The 24,812-nt window shown below is 39.0% G+C and overlaps 2 protein-coding genes across 4 annotated transcripts in view; one reads left to right on the top strand and one right to left on the bottom strand.

The window, feature by feature from the left end:
- Positions 1 to 9,559, bottom strand: part of RECQL (RecQ like helicase) — a 608,801-nt gene extending 599,242 nt beyond the window's left edge. Inside the window, exon 1 of the mRNA XM_044087808.1 lies at positions 9,444 to 9,559. The gene's annotated coding sequence lies outside the window, so the exon portion shown is untranslated. The remainder of the gene's footprint in view (positions 1 to 9,443) is intronic.
- A 111-nt stretch (positions 9,560 to 9,670) lies between these two features.
- The window catches only part of GOLT1B (golgi transport 1B), a 175,456-nt gene continuing 160,314 nt past the window's right edge, over positions 9,671 to 24,812 (top strand). For all 3 annotated transcript variants that reach the window (XM_044087809.1, XM_044087811.1, XM_044087810.1), the window contains exon 1: positions 9,671 to 9,817. In XM_044087809.1, the coding sequence (XP_043943744.1) occupies positions 9,793 to 9,817 (25 nt within the window). In that variant the 5' untranslated portion in view covers positions 9,671 to 9,792. The remainder of the gene's footprint in view (positions 9,818 to 24,812) is intronic.

Raw genomic sequence — 24,812 nt, 5'->3', positions numbered from 1 at the left:
CCTCACCACCAGTTTCACAACTCAGTGTGTATGTGTGTGTGTGTGTGTGTGTGTGTGGGGGGGCAGCACTTATGTATGCCAAATCCTCCTTATCAATTAATCAAAGTTAGGATAGCAAGAAAGTACTACTTCTTTAAGAGACCTACTCAAGGATTAAAGCTGTGTAATCTGGGGACTAGTCCTACTCCAGTCACATATTCTGCAAACTTCCAATAATTAAATTCCAAATAGAAAAGGCAGGCATCTTTGGGGTGGATTGAGGTGGGGCAGCCTTGGGGCTCCTACATTCAAGTCAAAGGAAGTGAAGCCACCTTCCCTTGGTCAGGGCACCGAACAGTAACTGGGATTTACGCTATTTCCTGTAACAAAGTGCGAGGATGTCTAAACTTTGGCATGAATCTTCAGATGGTGCAGCTAAAATCAAAAATACATCAAGTTGGGAGAACTTTGAAACCAGCATCCAACCTGATGGTCTTACTTCCTTTAAAACAAGCCTAGCCAACAGCAAGTTTCTGGACTCACTGCCTGCCTCTGAAGCAGCTAAGACAGGAAGGTACTGTATTACAAGACTGCTGCACTGGGGAGAAGGGTTTCAGCCGGCTTGAGGTACTTTAGACTGCAACAGGAATCGTAGGGTCACTGTCTGCTTAATAAGTGCGAAGGAAAGGACCGATCCTCGCTGAGCTACAGAAGAAGCCATGAAACAGCAGCATCATCAGTGAGCTCATCAATTCATTATCACACAACATTTGTGAAACCTCAAAGTCCAAACTTCTTCAGCTTAACATACAAAACTACCAAGCTTTTATAAATGTTTTGTTACTTTGCTTCATTTAAAGCTTTAAGCATACTTCAAGGGATTATTAGAAAAGTGAACTGAGAAAAGTAATTAAGAGAATATGTACCTGTTGCGTATGAGGATTGTGAAGCTTAAAAGGAACACACACCCATCTGCACTTCCTCAGACTATCATTCAGCCTCGGGTTATACTACTAATAGATTGCAGTACTCTGTATTAGTCTACCACATTTGCCAAAGTGTTTATCACAATGCCAGTTCACACTGATGTTGTCCTGGAGAGTTACAGTAATATAGCTGTTGCACTAGGGGCTTAGAATTTGATGCGCATCCTAGTTAGACATGTAGGAATATCAGACAAACCCGGAGCATGGTGAAAGTGCTCAGGAGAGTTGCTTAATGAGGACATGTGGGCCACTCCCAATCATGATGTTAATACCAGTATTTTCCAAACTTATAGATCAATGTTTAAGCAACCATCTAAAAAAGCATCACACTGAAAGATCTGCTGACAAAACCACATGAAAGAACAGGTTCACAAACAAAAAATGAGGTGCTCATCCAGGGTCTCCACCTCCTCACCCAATGGCTTTTTGATTTGAATGCAACCAAATGGGCCTAACGTGACTGCTCCTGGAAACACATAGTGGTGGACACAAATGTGATCGGTGGCCAAGACCACATAAGATAAGCAATGAACTACGGCCACTGAAATTATTCATAATGCACAGCACTGGGCTGCCTACCTGGCAAAGGAAGGTAGGTCGACAATTGAAGGGCCATCTGTTGAACCACCTCTAGGGGAGATGGAGAAGTTAAGTGAGTTTCTAAGGGGCACCAACACCTCTGACAGGTCTCCTAGTATGGTGCAGGATTCTGGTGCAGAGGTTCATCAGCACCAAGATTATCTACTGAAGATGTCCCAGGTATGTACAGTTATTGCTCTTAAGCAGCACAAGCATATCCTCCAGGACCTCTTTTCTTTAGTGTTAATGTTGCCTGTTTAGGTTGTATAAGTATATTGCACCACCACCACCCTCTGCTCACATTACTTTAATTACCAGTACAGAGTGGACGAGTTACTACTGCAACATCTCATTTAGCAGTACACATCTGGTAATGTGCTTTAGTTACCCAGTTTGTTGTACTTTTCTGTGTTCAAAGGACATTCTTTATCTGGTATCGCTACTATGGAACTGCCACTGCCTGAAGTCAAAAGTCTGATACCTCAGTTAAAGATGGCGGGCATGAACTTGTACAGTGTGTGTGCTGGACACAGGGAAAGTGACCACTGCATCCTCTGCACATTCCACTGATATAGCCTTTATGCCTGTAGAGGCTCTGGAAAACACAAACTACAAAGAGATGACAGGTTACTGGGAACACCATCACTCAGACACACGCAACACCCCGTATCAGACACGTACCTGGATCTGCCAGTAGCAACAATGGGTAGAGGGAGACACCTTACTGAGTACAGTAGAGATCTTATTGCACAGTTTTATTTGGGACAGTGTTTTGTTAATGGTTTATTTGGTGCGATACTCAGGAAGGATCCTAATTACACCCAAAGGTCTCTGAATGTGTTTAATGTTTCAATATAAATAAAATAATGAAAAAAGAGCATTCAGTCAGTGCAGGGGAAGCATCAAATATTGTGTGTGCATAAGTGTGTACATGCATACATATTATAAATCTCTGATGTTTGTCAATTCCCATAATCACTGACCAAGACTACTGAGACTCAAAACAATGAAAACATAACAGGTTTTAACATGGTTCCGGGGGGGAGGGGGTGGCAGGACTATTTCCCTCATTCTTTTGCAGTTGTTGCTTTGTGAATTGATATTTTTGGTTGATGTTCTGTGAATAAGCCAAATCAAAACTAGTGCAGCTGTACATGTATACATACATATGCTCATGCTCATATATGGATACTGATAATGCAAAAAAAACTAGAACCACACAAATCAAACCTATAAAATTATTCAAAAATTTAAATAAAATAGTTCATTTTTAATATAAAATAAGGACAAAAAAAAAAGACAAACACAAAATTATACAACAATTCCAAAATGTGTAACTTTTTACTACACTACTAAAATAACTTAGGGAAACATTTTTTTTAAAGGATAGCAGCTGGCAGCACACTGGATTAAGGCTATGAGCCATTAACAAGCTACTTCCTATGGTACGGAGTTTGATTCCCTCAGGTCTTCATTTGCCTGCTCTGTGATCTTGAGCAAGCCCCTTAACCAGATAATGACCTGTAGCATTTAAGAATTTGGGCTATACTCCTTAATGGTCTCCTAGACTGCATAATCTTTTAAAATATCTCTCAGAACTATAACAGAAAATCACTAATGAGAAATCCAGTTATGAAAACTTACTGAATAAGGCTAAATCTAGGAAATGCAAGTAATTTATATAGTTAATACATGCCAGCCAAAATCAACAGGAGGCAGTAATCTAAACTAAGAAATGAGGGAAAAGGATAAATGTAATATTCGGGGTCTAGAATTTACAAAGTAGATAAGATGAGTTGATCCATAGAGACCTATCCACACAGTGTACAACTGAAGTAAGTCAGTTACAGAGTTTTGCTAGTATTAAGCAAGGTGTGAAGCCACTGACATGCCAAACCTATGTACCATAGATAGCACAACACATTCTGACACAGACTACTGAATTTAACTTATGTTATGCCCTAATGCTTACAGTAATTCAATTTTAAAAATGCTTCCAGAGATTAAGTCACATACTGACAACTTTAATCATGTGTAGCTTTTACATTCTTAATGCAGTCTGTGCTGATACATCACATCACTTTAAATGTGCACCCAACAGAATACATATATACAGCAAACAGTGTTCGAGAAATCCCACCACTGCCTAGCACTCAAAGAACTAAACTGTCTCAAACTACTCCATTTAACTATCTCACTCCCAATTTGCAGCTATCCATAACCTCATCTATAAATCTACAAACTGCCCATCTTGGTCAGCTCTAATCCAGCCATACAAGCCAAATAGACCCACTTACTCAACCCAAAGTCTGCTCCTCCATGTTAGTAAATCCAACACACAGTTGATAACAGTCTATTCCCAAACTAGGTCACCAAAGCATAGAACACCATATATGTCTCTTTAAAAACAAAAGAGCATCTCAAACAGATGCTAAAAAGTCACATCTGTAGAAATCTCTGACTCTGCCCTGCACTAACCCTGGTAAGTACCCCTAGACTAAACCAGAATTCCATACTTCTTTGTACCCTTCAACTACTCCCCCCTCATGACCCTTCTGTCTACTCTTACCCACTTGCCATAACAGACTACTACCGCTCCACTCACTTCATCCTTCTTACATTCACCAACAGAATCTTCTCCCTTTCATCATCTCCTTCACAGTTTCAATCACTTCTACTCCTTCTTCAGTCTTTCGTCTACCACACCACCTGATGACTCGCAAAAAAATACGCATAAAAAGGGTGCTGCTTTTCTGCACCTTTATATCTTCATTATGAAACTGCTTACTACTACAGTATACAATGATACTGATCCACTGCAACAAATGTCTGTATATATATACAATGCTGCTGGTCCACTGAAACTTATGACTGTATATTGACTTTTCCTCATCATCTTCCTTTGCTCAAAACAAGAATCTATAATTAAGCCTTACTGTACTATCTGTAAGGTCTCCATTACTATGCAGACATTTCAAAATACTACTGAATGACTTTTACATACCATATACAAGACTTTAACAACATGCCTTTATTCACTAACTTATGCATACACTTGTATTTTTTTTTTTTTTTTTTTTTACAGAATGCATAAATCATTATCCAATATGCATCATTTGGAGCTTTTCTCTCCATACCATTGCTGAAAAGGGGACTCTGTGTCCAGTCAACAAATGCAATAAATAAATATGAAAGGCAGCAAATAATATGTGATGCACATGGACATATAGCCTGTTACCTATATCAGCGCAAACCAATTATTATAAATGGGTCAACTTGCCTTAGCAGTGCACAATAGATACACTCCACTGCCTTGTGTTAAATGCCAACACCTATCACATGCAGGTAAGCTTTAGTTTGTACAGCTGCAGGTCAGAATTATAAAACACAGATCCCCAGATTTCCAATCATCTTAGAGTAAGCCAATTCTTCCCAATGCAGTCTTACCACAAATAAGTGACACTTACCTAAACTGATTTTGTTTTCTCAGACAAACACAGCTTTCTAGTAAGAGGGGGTAAATGATAGCTCTCCATGATCAACACACACTCCTCCTAGATTAATCATAACACTGTCACTATCCAGGCTGTCCAGACAAAACCAAGATTACAGATTACTAGTTACCTTTAAAATAATCAAATCTTTAAATACCCAAATGGTAACATTTAGCTCCATGAAGTCACTGTTTGATACATTTACTACAAGCTTAGTACCAATTTCTTTACTTGGGGGGGGGGGTATTCCACTTGAAAAGTAAATATGCAAACAAGCATAATCTTACACAAATTTCAAATAAAAGTACTAGATACATATTACATATTTACTAAAAAGGTAAGTTCAATGTCATTTCTTTTATCATTTAAAAGGACTAACTAACTTTTGGTTAATTCAGTACAGATTCAGTGCCTCTCTTAGGTGCATAGCTGATTATTAAGCCGACGACCCAGAGGGGGCTTTTTTTAAGCCTAGCAATGCCTCCCATGGTGAGAATTAGACCCCATACCTTGTATCTTTCAGGTAAGCACCTTAACCATTATGCCAGATCCCAATCCCTTCCACTTCACCTGTAGTCTGGTCAAAAATAAACAAATAAATAAATAAAAAATAACTGTAAGAAATGTCGACCACGGAAGTGGAGAATGTCAAATTCGACATCTTTCGAACATTCTCCACACTTCCGCAAGTTGAACTATTCCTCAAAACACAGTGAAGAATGTTTTTGCAGGGGGGGGTAGCAAGCCGCCCTGCACTCCCCCACACCCCCTTGTATTTTTTAGGTAAGCACCTTAACCATTATGCCAGATTCCAATCCCTTCCACTTCACATGTAGTCTGGTCAAAAATAAACAAATAAATAAATAAAAAATAACTGTAAGAAATGTCGACCGTGGAAGTGGAGAATGTCAAATTTGACGTCTTTCGAACATTCTCCACACTTCCGCAGGGGGGGGGCAAGCCCCCCTGCACCCCCTGCTACTTATATATATATATATATATATATATATATACACATACATATACATATACACACACACACAAACTCTGACATCGCACCACAGTGAGGGAAAGGGTACATTATCCAATCCCCACTATACTGCAATCTGCATTAAAATGTTGAAATTCACATCAGCAAATGCTATAGTGCATTCACTGTTGTGCGTTTCAACATTTTTTTGGTGTTTCTTAATGTCGAATTGGGTGTTTGGACTTACGCAAGTTAAACAAAGTCCAATTGCCCTTTTGACAGTAAACATACATATGTGCGTGTGTGTGTGTGTATATATATATATATATATATATATATATATATATATATATACACATACACACACACACAAACAGATTTTTTTTTTTTTTTATTACACACACACACACACACACACACACACACACACACACACACACACACACACACACATCTATTATATTTCTTGCAGCTTTGTGTGGCTTTTCACAACAGGAATAACTTCTAACATGCATGTTATAAAATGGTATTTCTGGAATTAAAGCAGATTTATGTGCAAACATTTACATTTTCTATCAAACTACTGCCCGAAAAGCTTTCATCATATATCAGTCCTGCCAAATTCCTCAAAACTATTATCCAAATGTCTCTCTTGGATAGTAACTACCAAATGTGACAAGCAACTGTTCTACTTTCCCAGACCAACAACATGAACAGAAACATGAAGTAGAGACATATGACTATGAACGTCTTTATCAATCGGTTAAAAGTTGCTGACCCTTTTCTTTGATAAGGTCCTTCAAGACAGCTTTCAGTCTTAAAAGCACTGACTTATTTGACAGCTATTCACAGCGTTAATCTTTAAAAGTTCTTGTTGAGCATGCCCTATAAAACCTCATTCAACTAACCTTGGGTTTCACCATAGGGATCTGCAAGGAACTCACTGTTACTTACCACTCTTATAAACTTCCTCAGACATGCCTACAGTTGTTTCTATTCCTTTCATGCAAATGATCACTGGTTGGGTCATTCTGCAGTCACCCGGAATAAAATTCATTCACTTGAAAAAAACAAAATAACAAAACTCTCTTAACAAAACGGATAAGTATATCAGTGTGGCTTACTCCAGTCAAGTGAAGAGTATAATCCTCACAAAAAAAAAAAAATGCTTGCGAGAACCACCCCAAAGTCCAGCATGCTAAAACTAGAGCCTTCTCACCTCCTCAATCAAGAAGACTCAAGAAGAGCATTCTGCTCTGCTAAATGTCACCTGCAATATTTCTATCTCTTCTGTACAACTTGATCCAGTTTTGGAAAACTATAGGTTTTTATCCCAGTGCTGAAAATATGCTCTCCTCATTTCAACCAAAAATAAGACAGCTTAATAAAAATGCCTCCAGATCAGCATTATCCGATATTTACACATTACTACAACTGGCCATGTAAGCTTTTTAAAATCAAGCAAAATACAGTCTAAACACATTTTATGAAATTACTACATCTGAAAAACAGCAGTCAAAATGAAAAAGTAATCATTAAAATAATGGCACACTACACACACACACACACACACACACACACACACACACACACACACACACACACACTAAAAAAGTAAGGTAAAAGGAATGGAATTTTTCAAAAGACAGTGCCCCTCCCCGGTTAAATTATATTTTATAGTTTGTTTGCCAAGGTAGCGCACTGATCTCACTGGGCCAGTTAGACAGTAACATACATGCTTAAAAAAATGTTGACAGTTTTAATGAAATCAATATACATAGATAAAAGCTATGTATAGCTGGGGTAAACAGCTGTATATAGCAATGTTGAAAGCAGGAGGGAAACCCCAGCTCTCTGATGTACAGGGATAAAGCCTTGACTATGACTCAGGTGTCCCATGATTGCTTGATTAGCAGTTTGAGAAATTGGAAAAGCTGAAGAGGGGCAAGTGAGAGGTGCATGCATGACTTACATTGGCACACTTGCCTGGGAGGGAGAGTTGTGGTGGTTCCACTACTGAGGTGACATGGTGCTCCAGGGGTGTGTGGCATAGGCCTCTCTGCCAAGAGCATGCCCTGGGGGAAGGAATGTGGATAGTTCCACTCAAAGCAGTGAATTAGTCCTTGCTGTAAAATGTGGGTGGTTCCACTCAAGCCAATGAGGTAGCCCTTGCTGCAGCATGTCAAGGCGTGGGCATACCTACGGTTGCCACCTTTTCCAATGGCCAAAGTGGGACGGTACAAACATCAGATTTTACAGGCCAACACATACCCACGGTCAGTACAAAAGTTAGAACTTAAATTTTTTGCCTAAATAAAAGCTTATTCTTGTAGCATTTTAGTTGCTTATTCTGTTTCTTATAACATTTAAGTATTTTAGATACAGAATAACTGTTTTATGCAACTATTACATAAAATATAGGAAATAATTCTGTCCTAAAATCTCAGGACATTGCCATTTTTACAATTTTTTTGTCAGGACACAACTGCCCAAAGAGGAACTGTTCCTCGCAAAGTGGGACAGGTGGTAACCCTAGGCATACCTATGTTTCAGGGGACACAGCCCCCTCTACCTTGATACTGGGATACCCCCCCACCGATGGAAAAAAAAATGCAATAAAAAAAAAAAAAAAATAGGACAGAGGAATGGATGGAGTGAACACACAGAAAGGGCAGAGTAGTAGTACTCAAGAGGTGGGAAAAGATTATTGGAACTACAGAGCAAACATGATAAAAAAAAGTTTGAGAGGGGTTATGTGATGCATCCTTCTAGTGTACATTTACATTGTGCACGTCCTACAAGAGGTTTTAAATTATGGTCCGAATATAGTCTAAGAGTGGAAGTCTTTAAAGTCAGGAAGCATGCAGTCCCATAATTTGGGTGCTGAAATGGAGAGGCTACGGTTTGTGTACTGATGTTTAGTTGTAAGGGCTTGCAACTTGAATCCTGCAAGGGTTTGACTAATATATTTTCTGAAGACTTTAACTAAGAGGAGAAAGTTTTCAGATTTAATAAATATAAACAAGAGTGAATTTATGCATGTTCTGCAGGACTAAAAATAACAGCACAGCTTCAGGTAAGCATGGGTGACAATCTGCTGAAAAATATAATTACGGTATGTTATCGAAATGAAAATATACTCTCTATACTTAGCTGCGCTAGATCTGAAGAGGACATTTATACATTGCATAAGTTCACCAAATTTCTAATTAAATTAACAAATATAACAAACTCCCAATGGTGTTGCTAAAAAATTCAGCTTCTGAACAAAGCAAAGAAGCCTTTATAACTCCAACATTAACTCGCGTACTGAAATTCAAGATCAAGCAAAATGTAGGTTACTACTAGGCATTAACAGTAAATACGTCTTCAATATGCGGCACGACTTAATATGAAACAGCTTCTAATTTTATTAGTAGTGAATTACATAGTTACCTGCAACCATTTCGATATTTACTCTGTCCATCGGAAACAATACACACGTTCTTACTAACACTTCCCTAAGAACTTGGGCCAATCACTGAAGAAGCCGCAAAGGCACGAGGTGGAAAGCGATTGGACATCTGTCGAGTGCAGTGCTTGTTGGTGCACACCATGCAAAATGCTCTCGGAACTTGCGCTCGTGCTTGGTGGGGTGGAGTTTTGGGGGTGGCTGCGTGTTTCCGGAAGACGTGGCGACAGTGGTGTTAGCAGCCGGTGTAGGGAAGCGTTTCCAACTGTTGTTAGAAGGAAGATTTAGAAACGGCTAAGAGGGTAGGAGAGAGGTAGCACATACACTGTCACCATGATTTCCTTAACGGACATGCAGAGTAAGTACTGAATGAGGGAGTGTGGGTTGCTTGCAAAAATTGGATTGGCAAGACTGTGTGTACTAAATGATGGCTTTTAGGAATGGAGAGTGAACTGAATCACATGTACCACAGGCCTTAGTCTTTTCAGGAGAAGAATGAGCTGTAGCTATTTCCTTAATGGTGTCAGTTTAAATATAACAGGAATATCAAACTCAGCTTGGTTGTCATTGTAAAGTTTACAGTGCACTCTGTGTCAGGTCACTGTATGGTTCGACACCACTATTGCATGTAGTATATAGTTTTTTTCCGCTCATTGTATTTTGGTAGTTTAATAAGTTTGTGGTATTAGTTTATTAGCAACTGTTGTAGGCTTATTAGGGCTACAAAGACTTGATGACATCATTGGCACTGTATTGCTAGCAGTCTTATTCTCATTTTTATTTCTTATTTTTATGTTTTAAAGGTTATACCAGAGTGATATGCTGTTTTACTGATATTATGGGATAAGAAGTAGAGATTTGTAGCAAAATAAAATATGGTGAAGTAACAGATTGAGGTGATGCATAATACAGTATATCAAGCGGGATTTGTAGGGTTTACAGCTGTGGGTCTGCCATAGCCAAGTACTAGAAAGTGAAGCACAGTGGTTTCTGGTACATTTGTAGTTTCTTGTGTTCTACAGCCAATGCTTTTAGTTCCCAGAGTCCTATATTCATGCCTTCATCCATTCTGTTATAACAAACATAATAGGGTGGCCACGGTGGTGCAGCGGTTAGCGTTGCCACCTCACAGCAAGAGGTTCTCCCGTTTGATTCTCTGCTGGGGTGCCTTCTGTGTGGAGTCTGCATGTCCTCCCTGTGGTCGCATGGATTTCCTACAGATGCTCCTGTTTCCTCTCGCATCCCCAAGACATGCTGTAGGTGGATTGGACACTCTAAATTGGCCCTAGGCGTGAGTTTGTGCGTGTGTGTGCTTTCTTTGGAATTTTGGGCGCTGGGCTGACAGCTCAACACTGTAAAACCCCACTGCCAATCATGAGCAGACAGATGATCCACTGTGGTGACCCCTAACCAGGAAAAGCCGAAAGAAGAAGAAAGAATCCAAAATCCCACTTGTGGTCCCAGATGTTACATTTGGTGTAATAAGTCTATGCGCAGAATTTTTGACAGTGGCATAATTGAGTTTGTGTTCCATGTTGTTTTACATTTTGTGCTCCTTGTTCATGATGTTGTGTTAGGTGGGTTGCTAAATGTGCCTGCCTTTTTTGTGTGTAATTACTTGTGCATGTTTTGAATGATGACCTTGCACGTTGGTTGACTCTGTTGTGATTGATAGTTTTGGGATGTTTATGTATTAGTGAATGTAATTAGTTCAGTAATTTTCTAATGTGGATTATGTAGGGAAATGTTTGCCACCGTTGTATTTTTAGTTAAAATGGGGCTATCTGTTCTGGTTGCCTCTTGTGAGAAAAGGGCAGTCTTTGTGGGTTGACTATGGGAATTGTTTGGCTGAGTATTCTTTTTTACATATTATTTTCTTTTACTTTTTTTTATTTTAAACATGGACTGGTAGTTGTAAAAAAAATTTCTTTTTTTGACAACAGATCTTAGAAATCTCTTGACTTGTGTCAAAATTCTTATTAGTTTGGCATCTTAGTATTTCAAGGGTCATGTTTACTTGGTAAACTTTGACAGTGGCTTTTATAAATATGTTTTTTTCCCATCAGTCATTTAATGTTATGCATTATCAGTAGAATTCATAACTTCAACATTTTATATATACTACTGTTTCTTGAAAAAAATTATACGGATCTCTTTCTAGTATAGTGCATATTATTTTATTCTTTAATTGTATCTGTTGTATATTTGTAGCTTACATATCTGTAATCAGCAATGCTGACACTTGCAAACATTTGTAAATGCTGAAATTTCTTGTTGCTAAAGTTATGTTTAAAAAAAAAACAATTTTAAACCACCCATTTAATTAACAAACCTATATAGAAACAGAGTTGCAGTTATCCTGGACTAATGTGGAGGCTTGGAATTAAATACAATTTTTATGTGCCAATTAAAGGCAGTCCTGGAGACTGCTACATGATTAAAAATCTGCAATGTGTAAAATTCTTAAAAGCCCTTTAATTGGAGATTACCTGCAAAGTAGTTGAGTGTATATGTGTTTTGTTTTATTCATATCCTCTTCATCAGGCAAATTGTAAGCGTTCTCTTTTGCAGACTAATGCACTTTTTTACCAAGAGTTTTAACACTAGTAAGTGGACTGGTCAGAAGACCCATTTTGTCATGACCCTTGTCGGCCCCCACATGCATTGCGTATAATATAAGTGTTTGATATTGAATGTACAATCTTAACAGAAAATAATACTGCCAAGGCAGACACTGAAATCATAACTGATGAATATTTTATAGATTTAACTGTAATCACGAGTACAATAAATATTGCTCTTCACGGAAGAAAGGTCAAGACGTACTATGGAGAATGAGGTAATATACTAGTATGTCATAATTTCACAGTCCTTACCCCAAAACTAGGTCAGTTTGATCATTGTGACCAAGTTGAACTCACTGTGTATTCTGTTTTCAGACCTCAATTGAAGCACTTTCCAAATTAGCAATATAAGTGCAACCATGTGAATACAAGATATTTCACATAATTCTGCACCTCTCACAGAATAGGTTCCTAACGGGAGATCCCCTATCACTCTCTGCAGAATTGATCTCTCATAGGTTCATAAGTTCTTAGGTGTGTACTAGGCTAATGGCCCTGGAGCCTTTACAAACCTAGCCCATAGGATTACCCTGACATCATGCCACCCAACCTTAGTTCCCAGTGCCTCTGTCGAGTAGAGCCACTGGAGTGATCCCTAGGGTGAATTTTCTATTTCCCATCCACTCATCAAGGTCTCTCTTGAAGAGGGCCAGTGAGGTGCTCTGTTTGACATGTATGGGGAAGTCTATTCCATAACAAAGGCAGTCTCTGGGTTATGAACCTGTCCCTCCAGCATGTTCTGTTGATTGTGGTAATGAGGTTGAGGTCACTGGAGTGTGTGGTGTGTAGGGATTGGGATTTCTTTAGATGTAGCATTTCTAACAGAGCTGGATCAGACATGGCTTTGTTTGTCAAGCAGAGATCACCTCTAAGTAGGTGATATGAGACTGAGAGTAGTTGGAGTTTTTGAATCTGTCCATATAGAACAAGTGTTTTAAGGCCTAGGATCCACTTTATGAAGCACTTTTGCACCTTTCCAGTCGTTGCAGGTGTCTAGTGAGGTACATGCCAAATGGGGCATTGTACTCTAGGATTGGCCTAATGGGGGAAGAGTAGAGGGAGACAGTGACCTCTTTCTTCCTGGAACCCTTGTTCATATTTGGCTAGCAGAGGGAAGTGTTGTGAATCTTGAATAGGTCTGTAAAATGAGATGTGCCACATAGTCAGACTTTCTGACCACAGTGGCAATGCGGTGCTCAAAATAGAGGCTGCTGTCAACCTGTATTCCTAGTTCTCTTATAACACATTCTGTGTTCAGTAGACTACCATCAATGTGGTAATTCATGGGAACTGGGTTTTTCCCTAAGGGGATGATGACACTTTTTTGGCATTGAGCTTAAGGCCATGGTTCTGACACCAGTCGTTGGTCTCAGTGAGGCCTTTCTGTAGGATGTCAGCATCACTTGGGGGAGTTAATAATGGCCCCCAACTTGCAATTGTCTAATGAAGTAGGCTTTTTCCAGACTCTTTTTGGACTCCACCTGAAATAAATAACTCCTTTTTGTTTACAGGCAACACATCTGAGAAAATGCAAATAGGAGAAGGGTTCTAGCATTAATTAAGAAAGACTTCAGTTTCTGTCACCCCACTTTGACAAAAAGTAATACATCACCCAACTGTCTCCCTAACTGACTCTATTCCAAATAAAGCTCTATAGATGCACAAATTCAAATAGCTATAGTGCATATTCCTCCACTTTCTTCTCTAGCATTATTACAAGACACACTTGAACTACTGCATACACAGCAAACTTAGAATGGAGTGGAGTGATCACAGTAGGTCTCGGTTCTAGAGATTAGTTTCCCAAATGCTGAATTATGGTACTTGACCAAACATTACTAATTAAACAAATCATACCATTGGTGTAATAATAACTAATTTCTCAAACTGATAACCCTCGAGTTTTAACCAATCCTGTTAGTAATTTCTGGCCTATAATAATGTCTTGGCCATTTAAATAGGAAGAAAATGGCAGCTTGATTTAGCTTTTACAGACCTATTCAAGATTCTCAACACTTCCCTCTGCTAGCCAAATGTGAACTTGCAGATTGCACCCGTGTACAGCTGCATCAGTCCTACCGTTGCGCTCTTATCCTTGTAGTCTACTTTCTGCTATATGAAGTAGGCTTTTTCCAGTAATAAAAAGAATTTGGCTTAAGCAAGAGTTGCTACAAAGATTGAAAGATCGAGACAACGCCTGGTCTTGGGGGGGGTCAGAGTAATCATTCGGAATTTGAACTGTACCAGCCTGTAGCACACAAAGCTAGACTAGGTACTACGAAAGCAAATCTACAGTATAATAGACAAAATACAAACATTTCAGGCAACCAAAAACATATCTACCAAGCACTAAAATTCATAGGAACTGATGAGCTTTTTCCTCAGATTGCAGCTAAATACTAAATGCTACATCAGTTAATGACATCAGACAAGTCATTTGTCTGTACTCCGCAGTTCTTTGATACCAAGCTGTGTTGCACACTTTCAGCTGCATTGTACTTATACCCAAAATTATGTTTTAAAAGGATCAGTAAGTTATAAGTAAATGATCCAACTGAAAACTGGACACTTGCATACTGTTTTCTGAAAGGTTTTCAGTTTAGGAAGCATTTACTTTCTAAATCTCAAAAACGTGTTTACTGTCTTACCACTAAAACACTGGTTGTACTTTGCTAGGCTTGTAAGGGTCATGGGGCCTTTAGCCTAGGAACCTCCTATGATCCATTGAACTTCATAACAGCTTTGAACATGTTTTTAATAATATCCTTGCCAAGCTTGGCACTCTTAACTGCTGTTACCAGTTTTTGTCTCATTGCTAATATTTATTCAATAGTCAAAATTCTGGGGGGTGGGACTTTATCATATGGGTTATTACTTATGGGTAAGCAACATGGCTTCAGGTGTAACTACAGCAGTGTTGCTACTTTGTTTTATAACTAGTGCCATACAGCAGCCCTCAATTGTGCTATTTTTTTGCCTTGGAAAGGTCTTTTGATATAGTGGGTCATAAGATGCCTCTATTAAAACTATGAAAACTAAACAATTGTATCATATGAAATTACTCTGATCCAAGTGCTACCTTTCTAGCCAAACATTTAGTGTCATGGAAAGTAACGGCTCATCCAGAAGAGGAGGAACAACAGTGGGAATTCCATAGGGAGCAGTACATGAACCACTTCTATTCTCTGTATTTTTAAAATGATCACTTATGGGATCACTCTCTCATTCATCAGTTCATAGGATGACACTGGGCTATTCTCCCGGAGGCCCTTATAAGCCTAGCCAAGAATTTCACCCATGCTCCCACAAAGTCAGCACCTGTTTTACCTGTCTAGCAGGGGCACAGATGGGATCCCAGGGGTATATTTTCTGTTTCCCATCCAGTCATCCAGGTTCCATTAAAGAGGACTAGTGAGGTACTCTGCTTGACATGGAGAGTGAGTCTGTTCTATAGATGGTGGAAGTCATGCCAGACACAGGTCACCTCTGAGCAGTCTGTACGAGACAAGTGGAGGGACAGGGCTTTTAACCTATCTGTATAGGATAGGTGTTTGAGACCCTGGATTTTCCTGGTCGGGAACCTTTGTGATCTCTCCAACTGCTGCATGTGCTGGGCAAGGTACATGCCAAAGGAGGCATTGTACTCGATAATGGGTCTGATAAGGGAGGAGTACAGGGATGTTATGGCCTCCTTGTTCCTAGATGAAATACCCATACTTATGAGGTGGGCCATGTACAAAGCCTTCCGTACAATGGAGGCAACACGATGGTCAAAAGTCAGGTTGCCATCAACCTGAGTGCCAAAGTCCCTCATGACTGATTACGTGCTTATCACATTGTTAATGTGATAATTAGTGGGGACACCATTTTCCCCAAAGGGGATAATGATGCATTTCTTGGCATTCAGTTTGAGGCCATTCTTCTGGCACCAATAATTAGTTTGGGTAAAGTCCTCTTGGAGGATGTTCACATCACTAGGGGAATTTGACAGTGCCCAGCTTGCAGTCATCTGCAAACTTGGTCAGTCACAGACCACTAGTTTTGGCTTGCACCTCAGAAAGGTATATCCCAAACAGTAGAGGCTCCAAGACCGATCCTTTGGGTACGCTGCTTGTTATGGGTCTACTACTAGAGGTGGCTTCCCCTATTTTGATTTGAGTGGGATTTGTCAGTGAGCCAGTTAGCTACCCATCTGGTAACGTATGGTTTGATGCCTAGCTGGGAGAGTTTATCTGTTGTACCCGAGTGGGGAATAGTGTTGAAGGCTTAGAAGGTGACCCAAGTTAACAGGCATGATCTCCCCTTTGACAAAACCAAACTGTGTGGGATCAAGCATTTGGAGTTTGCCAATGTCCTTGTTTATAAGGTCCATGATAGTCCGTTCCATGGCCTTGCATATCTAATTGCTTGGGTCAGTGTATGGTCCACCTTTGGGTAGAGAAATGACAGTGGCTGTCCTCCATTCTGATTGGATGAAGCCGGTGCACAGGCTTTGGTTGAATAGGGTGCATAGTGGTGCTGAGAGCTCTTGCCTGAGTTCATGTAGGACACTACCAGGGATGTTGTCGGGTTCCATGGAGGCTGTATTTTTGCCTTTGAGATGGTATTAATAACCTGCTCCCTGGTGATGAGGGGAGGAGGGGCTGGGGATGTCCTGGTTTACTGATGGGGGGACAGCAGGTTGGCTATATCTCTGGCGTTTGTGTATGTGGTATTCTTGACCACCATTTCAGAGCAGATATGGGAGTTACCTTTTGAGATTGCGAACATATGCAAAGAATGCCTTGTGATTGTCCTTAGTGGATGTGGCTAATGTGGACTCTTAGCCTTAGAGAATTTTACCAGTGACCTTATTTGCTTGTTCAGACAAGGGAGAGCTTGCTTGCAACTTGGCACCTGCTCCTTCTTGGTCCTGGACAGCAATTTTTTCCTTTTATTATAGAGTCTGTTTATTGCTGCTGTCCACCAGACAGGTTTATTCTTCCTTGAGGAAGATGATTTTGGTTCAGTCAGGTATTGCGGAGTCCATGCAGCTATATACGTGCTCATATAGTTTTTTGGTGTAGGCTTGGACATTAGTGATTGTTCCATCTGAGGGGTTGTCTCTCTGAAACTGCTTATACCTTCACTCAGGAGGTTGTAGCCAGCTTTGGAAAAGTTTTTTATTCTACCCTGGCAAGGGGAGAGGGTCAGGGGAGATGGTGACTTCGAAAGTGATTGCTTTATGGTTGGATCTTACCAAGAAGGATAACACTGTAGGGGTGCTACAGTGGCTACTCATGTTGGTTAGTACCATTGCATCCTTTATTCAGATGAATACACACCATCAATTGCAGAAAGCTATTTTTAACAAATTACAGCAGGATTTTCAGTCCATATGGAACTGGTTAACTAAACATATTGAATATTAAAATGTAAAAAAAAAAAACAGTAATGCTCTTTGGAGCACAGCAAAAAACTACACAAGACTGCAAAGTTAATCACAGACAATATGATGCTACTAAACCAAATAAAAATGCCTTTGCATGCTGCTTGATGGACAGCTGTCCTTCCATTCTCACACTAATTTACAAATTGTCAGTGTGTATTGTAGTAATTAAACAGGTGTTCAAACTTGTATGCCTGTCATTTCAGAATCCAGAAAAGCCATTGCCATAAAAGTAGTTAATCCTAAGATTTTCATATGACCTTCCTATCACTTCATTCCTCTCCTCTGTAAATACCAAATTCCTCTAAGTCACTGAAAACAAAATACATAGATTTATTGATGTTTCACTATCTACTCAGCATCACTGTGACACGTTTCAAAATGAGTATCACTCTGGGACATGACTAGCTTTCTGCTAAATAGACTTGCCTTTAAACTATTGCCCATTATAAAAGCAAAGTGGTCTCAAGCAGTAACCCAGCGCATTTGACCACCATTTTCCCTGTGTGTTTCAGAAAAAGCTTACTCTAAAATAGCTTCAGAATCTTAAAAGGTCTACTTAACACCATCTTTTTTGACACGTTTATCACCAATCTAATTTTCCTTGATCTATTATTCTAATGCTTTGTCTTACATTTTGTACTTTGTGTGAATAATGCAAATACTGCCCGTGCCCAGCGTACAAAATGTCGTCTCAGTAGCTTGCCATGACATATATTTACTTCACACACAACATTTTGAGTTTGTTCTCAAAATACATTTTGTATGCATTGTAAATCATATAGATACTCGCTGTGCCCATCATATAAACTGCCTTTTATTCTTTTACTAATATCCGTAATTTTATATAAATTTTCATTTAGCAGTAATTTTCTTAACTGTTTAAATTTTTAACTCTAAAGTATTTTCTACAACTACTCCACTCTTACATCCTCCAAATCTGAATAATGTATTTTCAGTTACTTGCGTCTTTTGTTCTGGAACATTATGAGCCAGCATGGAACACAGCCTCCAACATGTCTGTATGGAAACATGCATAGAGCTCCTACCTGGTTGTCAAGTAAGGTCTTGAATGTGCTCAGAGATGATGATTGTTAAATAGTACCGTCTGTCCTATAATATAAGGATGTGATTAGATATGCAGCTCATCCTCTTTGAACATTTAGGTCTGTGCACCCATTGGTATGAGTTATTGAGTTTAATTCAAGACCTAATAGCTCTCTTATTGTTCCATTATGTAAAACCTTGTAATCCACGAACAGTTTGCCTTTATAATATGTGTATGTTGTACTGTTTGTGTGTGTGTATGTATGTATATATATGTGTGTGTGTGTGTGTGTGTATATGTATGTATATGTGTATATATATATATATATATATATATATATATATATATATCTATATATATATATATATATATATATATATATATATATATGTGTGTATGTATGTATGTGTATATATATATATATATATATATATATATATATATATATATATATATATATACAGGATTGCCACTGGGCTGCATTTTAGGACACCTCATTGCATCAATCTTAACCAGCTTGAGTGGCTTAAACTACCCAGTCTAATTCAGTATAACCAACTGATCATGGCTTATAAAATCCTTTGTAATCCGGATAATACTCCTGCACTTAAAAATCTTATCACCCCCATCACAATCCATGACTGCTTTAGATCCTCTAACAGACTATTAATTTAGACAAGCAAAATTAACAATGCAGCTGGTGACTCTCTCTCTGTCTCTGTCTCTCCAAACAGATCCTGGAACTCACTTCAGTCTGACATTACTTTACTCCTCCCTAGGTCAATTTAAAACTAGAGTCAAACAGGCACTAAACTGACTGTGTCATTGTATGAAGCCTGGCTAACTCTCTTCTAGATTGTGTAAAATCTATTAATCAGCTACTGTTTAATTTACCCCTGGCTTTTACCAGGGTTTAACTCTAACCTGTGGAACATGTTTTGTTATTGTTTGCTTATGTAGTATTTGTCAAAATTATACTTGTAACATGTTTTTAATGTTTCTGTTTACCTTGGAGCTTTTCTCCCCGGACCTCAGCTGAAAATGGGCATGCATCCAGTCAGACTATCCCGGTCAACAAATGTAAAATAAAAATACTGTACTGTACAGCTTAAGTTTTACAAGCAGGTATAAGTTTGCTTTCTGCTTTTGTTCTAACAACACAAAATCTATTTGAATAACTGCAAAAGCTGTGGTTGTATTGTAATGTGGACAAACTAGATGTAACAAATGGATTTACAAGTACCTGAGGATTTCTAGACTAAATGGGAGCTAAGTAGCTGTAAATGTTAAAGCTCTACTGTTGGCCCTGGTGTTTAGCCATATTTTAGGCCGTTCCAGGATGATCAAAAAGATTTCAGTGTCAGTAGTCATGTGAACTAATCTGATCACCTTACGTATATTTACACTGAAGTCCAGCACAATGCCTTTATACAAAGATTGATCTGTCAACATTTTGTGGTCATTAATTACTGTTACATTTTCATATTGTGCAATATATATTTCTTCACTTAGTAATGTAACAGTATTCTGTTGTCAGTATTATTCCGATGTTTCATTATGATGTATGTTGATATGTCTACTGCCTGCCTTGTTGGCTCATGTTGTGACTGAAAAGGGTCAAGGGTAAGCTCACTTACCCAATTAACCAATAAACTAAACTGTCTTGGAGAATTTTGTTAGTGGTTATTGCAGAAATAGAATTGTTTTTAATATGCTAATCTTCTAGATAATTGATTTTAGTTAAGAAATAAATCGGCCTGAGTATCTAATCTTTGAGTTGCTGTAATCTGCAGAAATTGCATAGTTTCCTTGTTACTACTGGCTTGTTTTCTGGTGACAGGATAAAGTAGGCCAGACTAGTTACAAATGTGTGCTTGCTGTTAGGTGACTCCTAATGTGCTATCGATGTGTTAGGGAGCCTTTTCTGGCTGATTTCCATTTGTATTTAAAACGGGCAATTTAGAGCAAGGTGGCCTTTCTTTTTCAAAGAGTTGCTAAGCCTTGAATGTAAATCTGCTAAAATCAGTACATAATTTGACTCCTGCACTTCACAGTCAGATCCATCTTGGCTAAATCCCTGGCCTGCTTGCATATTTGACTCCTGCACTTCACAGTCAGATCCATCTTGGCTAAATCCCTGGCCTGCTTGCTTATTTGACTCCTGCACTTCACAGTCAGATCCATCTTGGCTAAATCCCTGACCTGCTTGCTTATTTAGAATTTATTTTAGTTTTTATTGTTTTAAGTGCTAAAGTCGATTGAAACTACTTGAAATTTCTCTTTTATTGCTTTTTTTTTTTTTTTTTTTTTTGCATAAAGTACATTACGCATGCAATATTTGTAGCTAATTTCTAGTGGTCTGCTTCTGGTTAGATTACTGCCAGGCGAGAGTAGCGTAGACTAGACTAGTTCCAGATAGGTGCTCGCTATAAAGAGATTCCCAGTGTGTTGCTGTTGGCTGGAGTGCTGTAGGGAGCTTTTTATTTTTTGCTGTTTTCCCTGTGTATTTAAAGATTATGTGCATGTGGTAAAATGGAATGCAGCATGCACATTCCGTTTAACTTTTTTTCAAGAAGTCTGTTGCTAGCTAGAGGTTGTTCAGCTGCTATTTTCCCATAAAATTATAAAGCTATGCAAAAATATCACTGTTAAATGCAGCTTCACAGCCAATCCTTGCAATTTTCTTTGTGTGTAGCTGTAATGGGCATTAATTATTGATGTATAAACTGTGGGGACGCTTCCTGTTTTGTTTCGGCAGGATGGCTACTTCAGTTGCATTTTTTTTTTTTTATTTGTTTTAGGTAGTTAATACTCATTTACTGTACATAAAGTACACACACACAGTGCTAAGAGGTTAGAGAGAAATTTGTTTTTGTTTGTTTGTATACTTCTGGTGTGGCTATGGTGACATGAAGGAATTGCACTTAAGGGGAGGAAATCAGGATCTGCTACACAGGGAGGGCTGCAGTGATGGAAGACTCTATTTCAAGAAGTGACGCAACAATGTGTCCTGTGTAGACACGAATATCTTGACCATATCTGCAAATTTCTCCATCTCCCAAACCTTATTAGCCAGTGTTGCTAGTCGTACTCGGAAGTGCCATCAGCTGCTTGCAGTGACGTGATGAGCCGCACTGTACAGTAGGTTCACTGACTTGTCTTAGCTGCTGCCCTGTAAGCAGTGTGTAGCTGCTCTACATTGCTATTAATTTAAAATGCTAACCCATTAGCCTTAGTTCACAGTTGCCAACTTGACCTTAAATTGCATCATTTATTTGGGTATAGTTTTTACTGTTTCTTAGCTGGTGTATCCATCCAGAAGAAAATCAATGAAGCTAGAGTCCTCTATAAGAAAAGTCACATTGTTAAACCCTTCCATAATATAGTCTCCCAGTAACTATCACTAAGCTCCATATAATTATTTTGTGTAATTCTAATTACTTTTTTCCACATCTCTGACCACCCATTTTAGGCTAATCAGCTTGTCTGCCTTCTGTTGCCATCGTCATAGCAATAGTTTAATAGCCTCTTTATCTTTACAGATAATGTTACTCAGCACTAATAATTCTGTTTGTGAGCGAGGGGAAAAAAAACGTGGCGGCCTCATTGTCATGAAAAGGATAAGGGCTGTAAGCACCACACAGTTCTACCACATTCCACACCAAGCCACACTAAAATGCCTTGTACTGAGACTAAAAAAAATCATTGCCACAACTTCTTAGATGCATGAGTAATATGTCTCATAGTAAATGAACAATTATCTCACTGTTATGCATATCATCAGCAAAGAATCGACGAGTCAAATCACCTTAAAGCTTTAAAAAAATAAAAACACTCTATGACTGGTGGATCGATAGTAGGGCACATAGATTCTGTACTTGGTAGACTGGACAAAGGGTGATTTCAGTTGCCAGTAACTCTTAATATCTCAAGGGTCCTTAGCACTCTTCATCTGAAAAATATGACTAAGACATGGTGGCCCATGTGGAAGTGAGTGACTTGAGATGTAGAATCCTAACACACATGCAGAGAGACACACACTCGTCCTGGGAATTCTAGGCCCATTGGTCAGATGAGTCTCATTTGCAAAGCCGTGGAACATATAACTGACTTGTTAAACTATGATGTCAAAAAAATCGCATTGGGTTTAGACCTACAGCAGTTTGGCTTTGTCAAGAGTAGATCCTATCTAATGAATTTAGTTAATTCTCTTGGGAGAGTAGCGCAGGCTGTCTGTGGTTATTGCCAGTGCATTCAACATCATCCCCCATTGTAGCTGAGCTGATGTGCTTAACCCTTTAAATAGATCCCCATGTAGTAAGATGAGTAGCAAGTCAGCTAAAAAGACAAAAGCCACACAGTGTGGATAGCATGTGCAGCTTCAGTGAGTATGAAGGTGACCAATGGTTTCCCACGTGGCTCAGTGCTGATATGAAGGTGACCAATGGTTTCCCACGTGGCTCAGTGCTGAGTCCTCCTTTGTTAAATAGTAGTTATTTTGTATCTCCAGACCTTGAACCCAAAGACCTCTAGCTAACTAATTTCCAGATGACTTCAAGCTGGGAGTCCTCGTACAGTGCCCCCCCCAACACCCAGAACCTTCAATAAGAACTTACACCCATACATACTTGGTGTACTAGTAATGTTCTCTAAATGCAGAAAGGTGGAAAATTGTCACATTTGATACAGTCCCTGCCCCCAGCATTCAGCATAGACAACACTCCACTTTCAAAATGGTAATGTTGTGGGGGACCTTGGAACATGTGTTAATAATTCCCACTCCTTCTGTCATCATGTGATTAGTAGTAATTGGGAAATTCATCTACTTAAAGTCATTGTTGCCTCACATTCAACACTGATTAGGCTAATTGAGTACAGCACCCCCTTTGGAATGTATCTCGTATCAAACAAGTAGAAAGACTGAGGTTCCTACCTAAGAAGATAAGAGACCTAAAAACCTTAAGCTACCAAGAAAGAATGGCGGCACCATCTTTTCTGTCTTATCTCTGCTTTGCCTTCCATGCCATTAGGAACCCAGGGGCTACGGATCACTTCTATTGCCACAAATTTAAATAGCTCCAATATATCCACAGCAAGTGACCTAAATCTTTACAAGTAGATAAACCTTGCTTCCCATCAAGTTTTATTTATCATGCAGCACTACCCCCATACCTCTAGAACAGATTCCCCTGTATTGTGACGCACCTTTTCCTTCAAATGGGACCTGGATGAGTATTCGCAAATTCATACTAGACTTAACTGCCATATACATTGGGGCTATATCAGAACATCGATGTATTAAAACTTTGAATGTTCTGATATCGAACGCTAAGAATAGCAAAGCTGCAGAACAGTGAATTTTTTCTTCGGGAAAGAATTCGGTTGGCCGTTTCTGTGGCTTTGCTATTTAGTGCTGTGGTGGAAAGTTACGGGTTGGGTTCAGGTAAGTGTGCGATTTGTTAGGGGCAGGTTAAGTGAGTTAGGGCGCGGGTTAAGGGCAGGTTAAGTGAGTTAGGGTGCGGGTTAGGCGTGTGTGCGATAGTGACAGACTTTAGGGTTTGGGTTAAGGTAATTGGGTAGATAGTAGTGTGTGTTTTAGTTTAGTGTAGCGTTAGATGTAGGAATTTAAGTGTATGTGTGTGGTTGCTGTTTGTTTGATGTGCTTGTGTTGTGTGTATGTGTTTCGGAGCAGCGGATTTTGTCCATGGGGAAAAAATTTGCTGTTCTGAATATTCAATATTTTCATGTTTAGATGTTTTGGGGCAGATTGAAATAGCGTTCACTATTTTCGTCTTTCGATAACATGATATAAATGCTATACATTCTATGAGCTCACAAGAATTTTCTATGATTCTTCTTGCTTATAGTTTGGTTATGAGGTTGGTTTCCACATTTGAGCTGCAGTAATAGTACAACAAAAAATAAACTAATGTAATTAAATGTTTACATATTTTCAGTCATGTTGAAAATTCCATCAGTTTAAACACTTTTTAATATAGGGAGTGAGGGGGGAAGTGGTGGTGGAAGAAAACTAAGATAAAAAACTGAATAAAATGAAGCAACCTGCAGGTGCCTATCAAACCTCCCAGAATGAATTCTCACTAATAAATTTATGGTGTTAAAAAATTGTAGACAACCCCTACCTTCACGATACTATGTAGACAATGCACGAGTGTAAAATGTAAATGTAGTTTGGGACATAGGAATGTACTGTTGTGCAAATTGTTCTACAACTGTAGATGTTAACCCAAAA

This window comes from Protopterus annectens, chromosome 11.part0 (assembly GCF_019279795.1).
Source record: "Protopterus annectens isolate FY-2018-M chromosome 11.part0, PAN1.0, whole genome shotgun sequence".
Taxonomy (NCBI): Eukaryota; Metazoa; Chordata; order Ceratodontiformes; family Protopteridae; genus Protopterus; species Protopterus annectens.
Note: the sequence above shows the minus strand (reverse complement) of the source record. Positions and strands in the feature narration are given on the sequence as shown.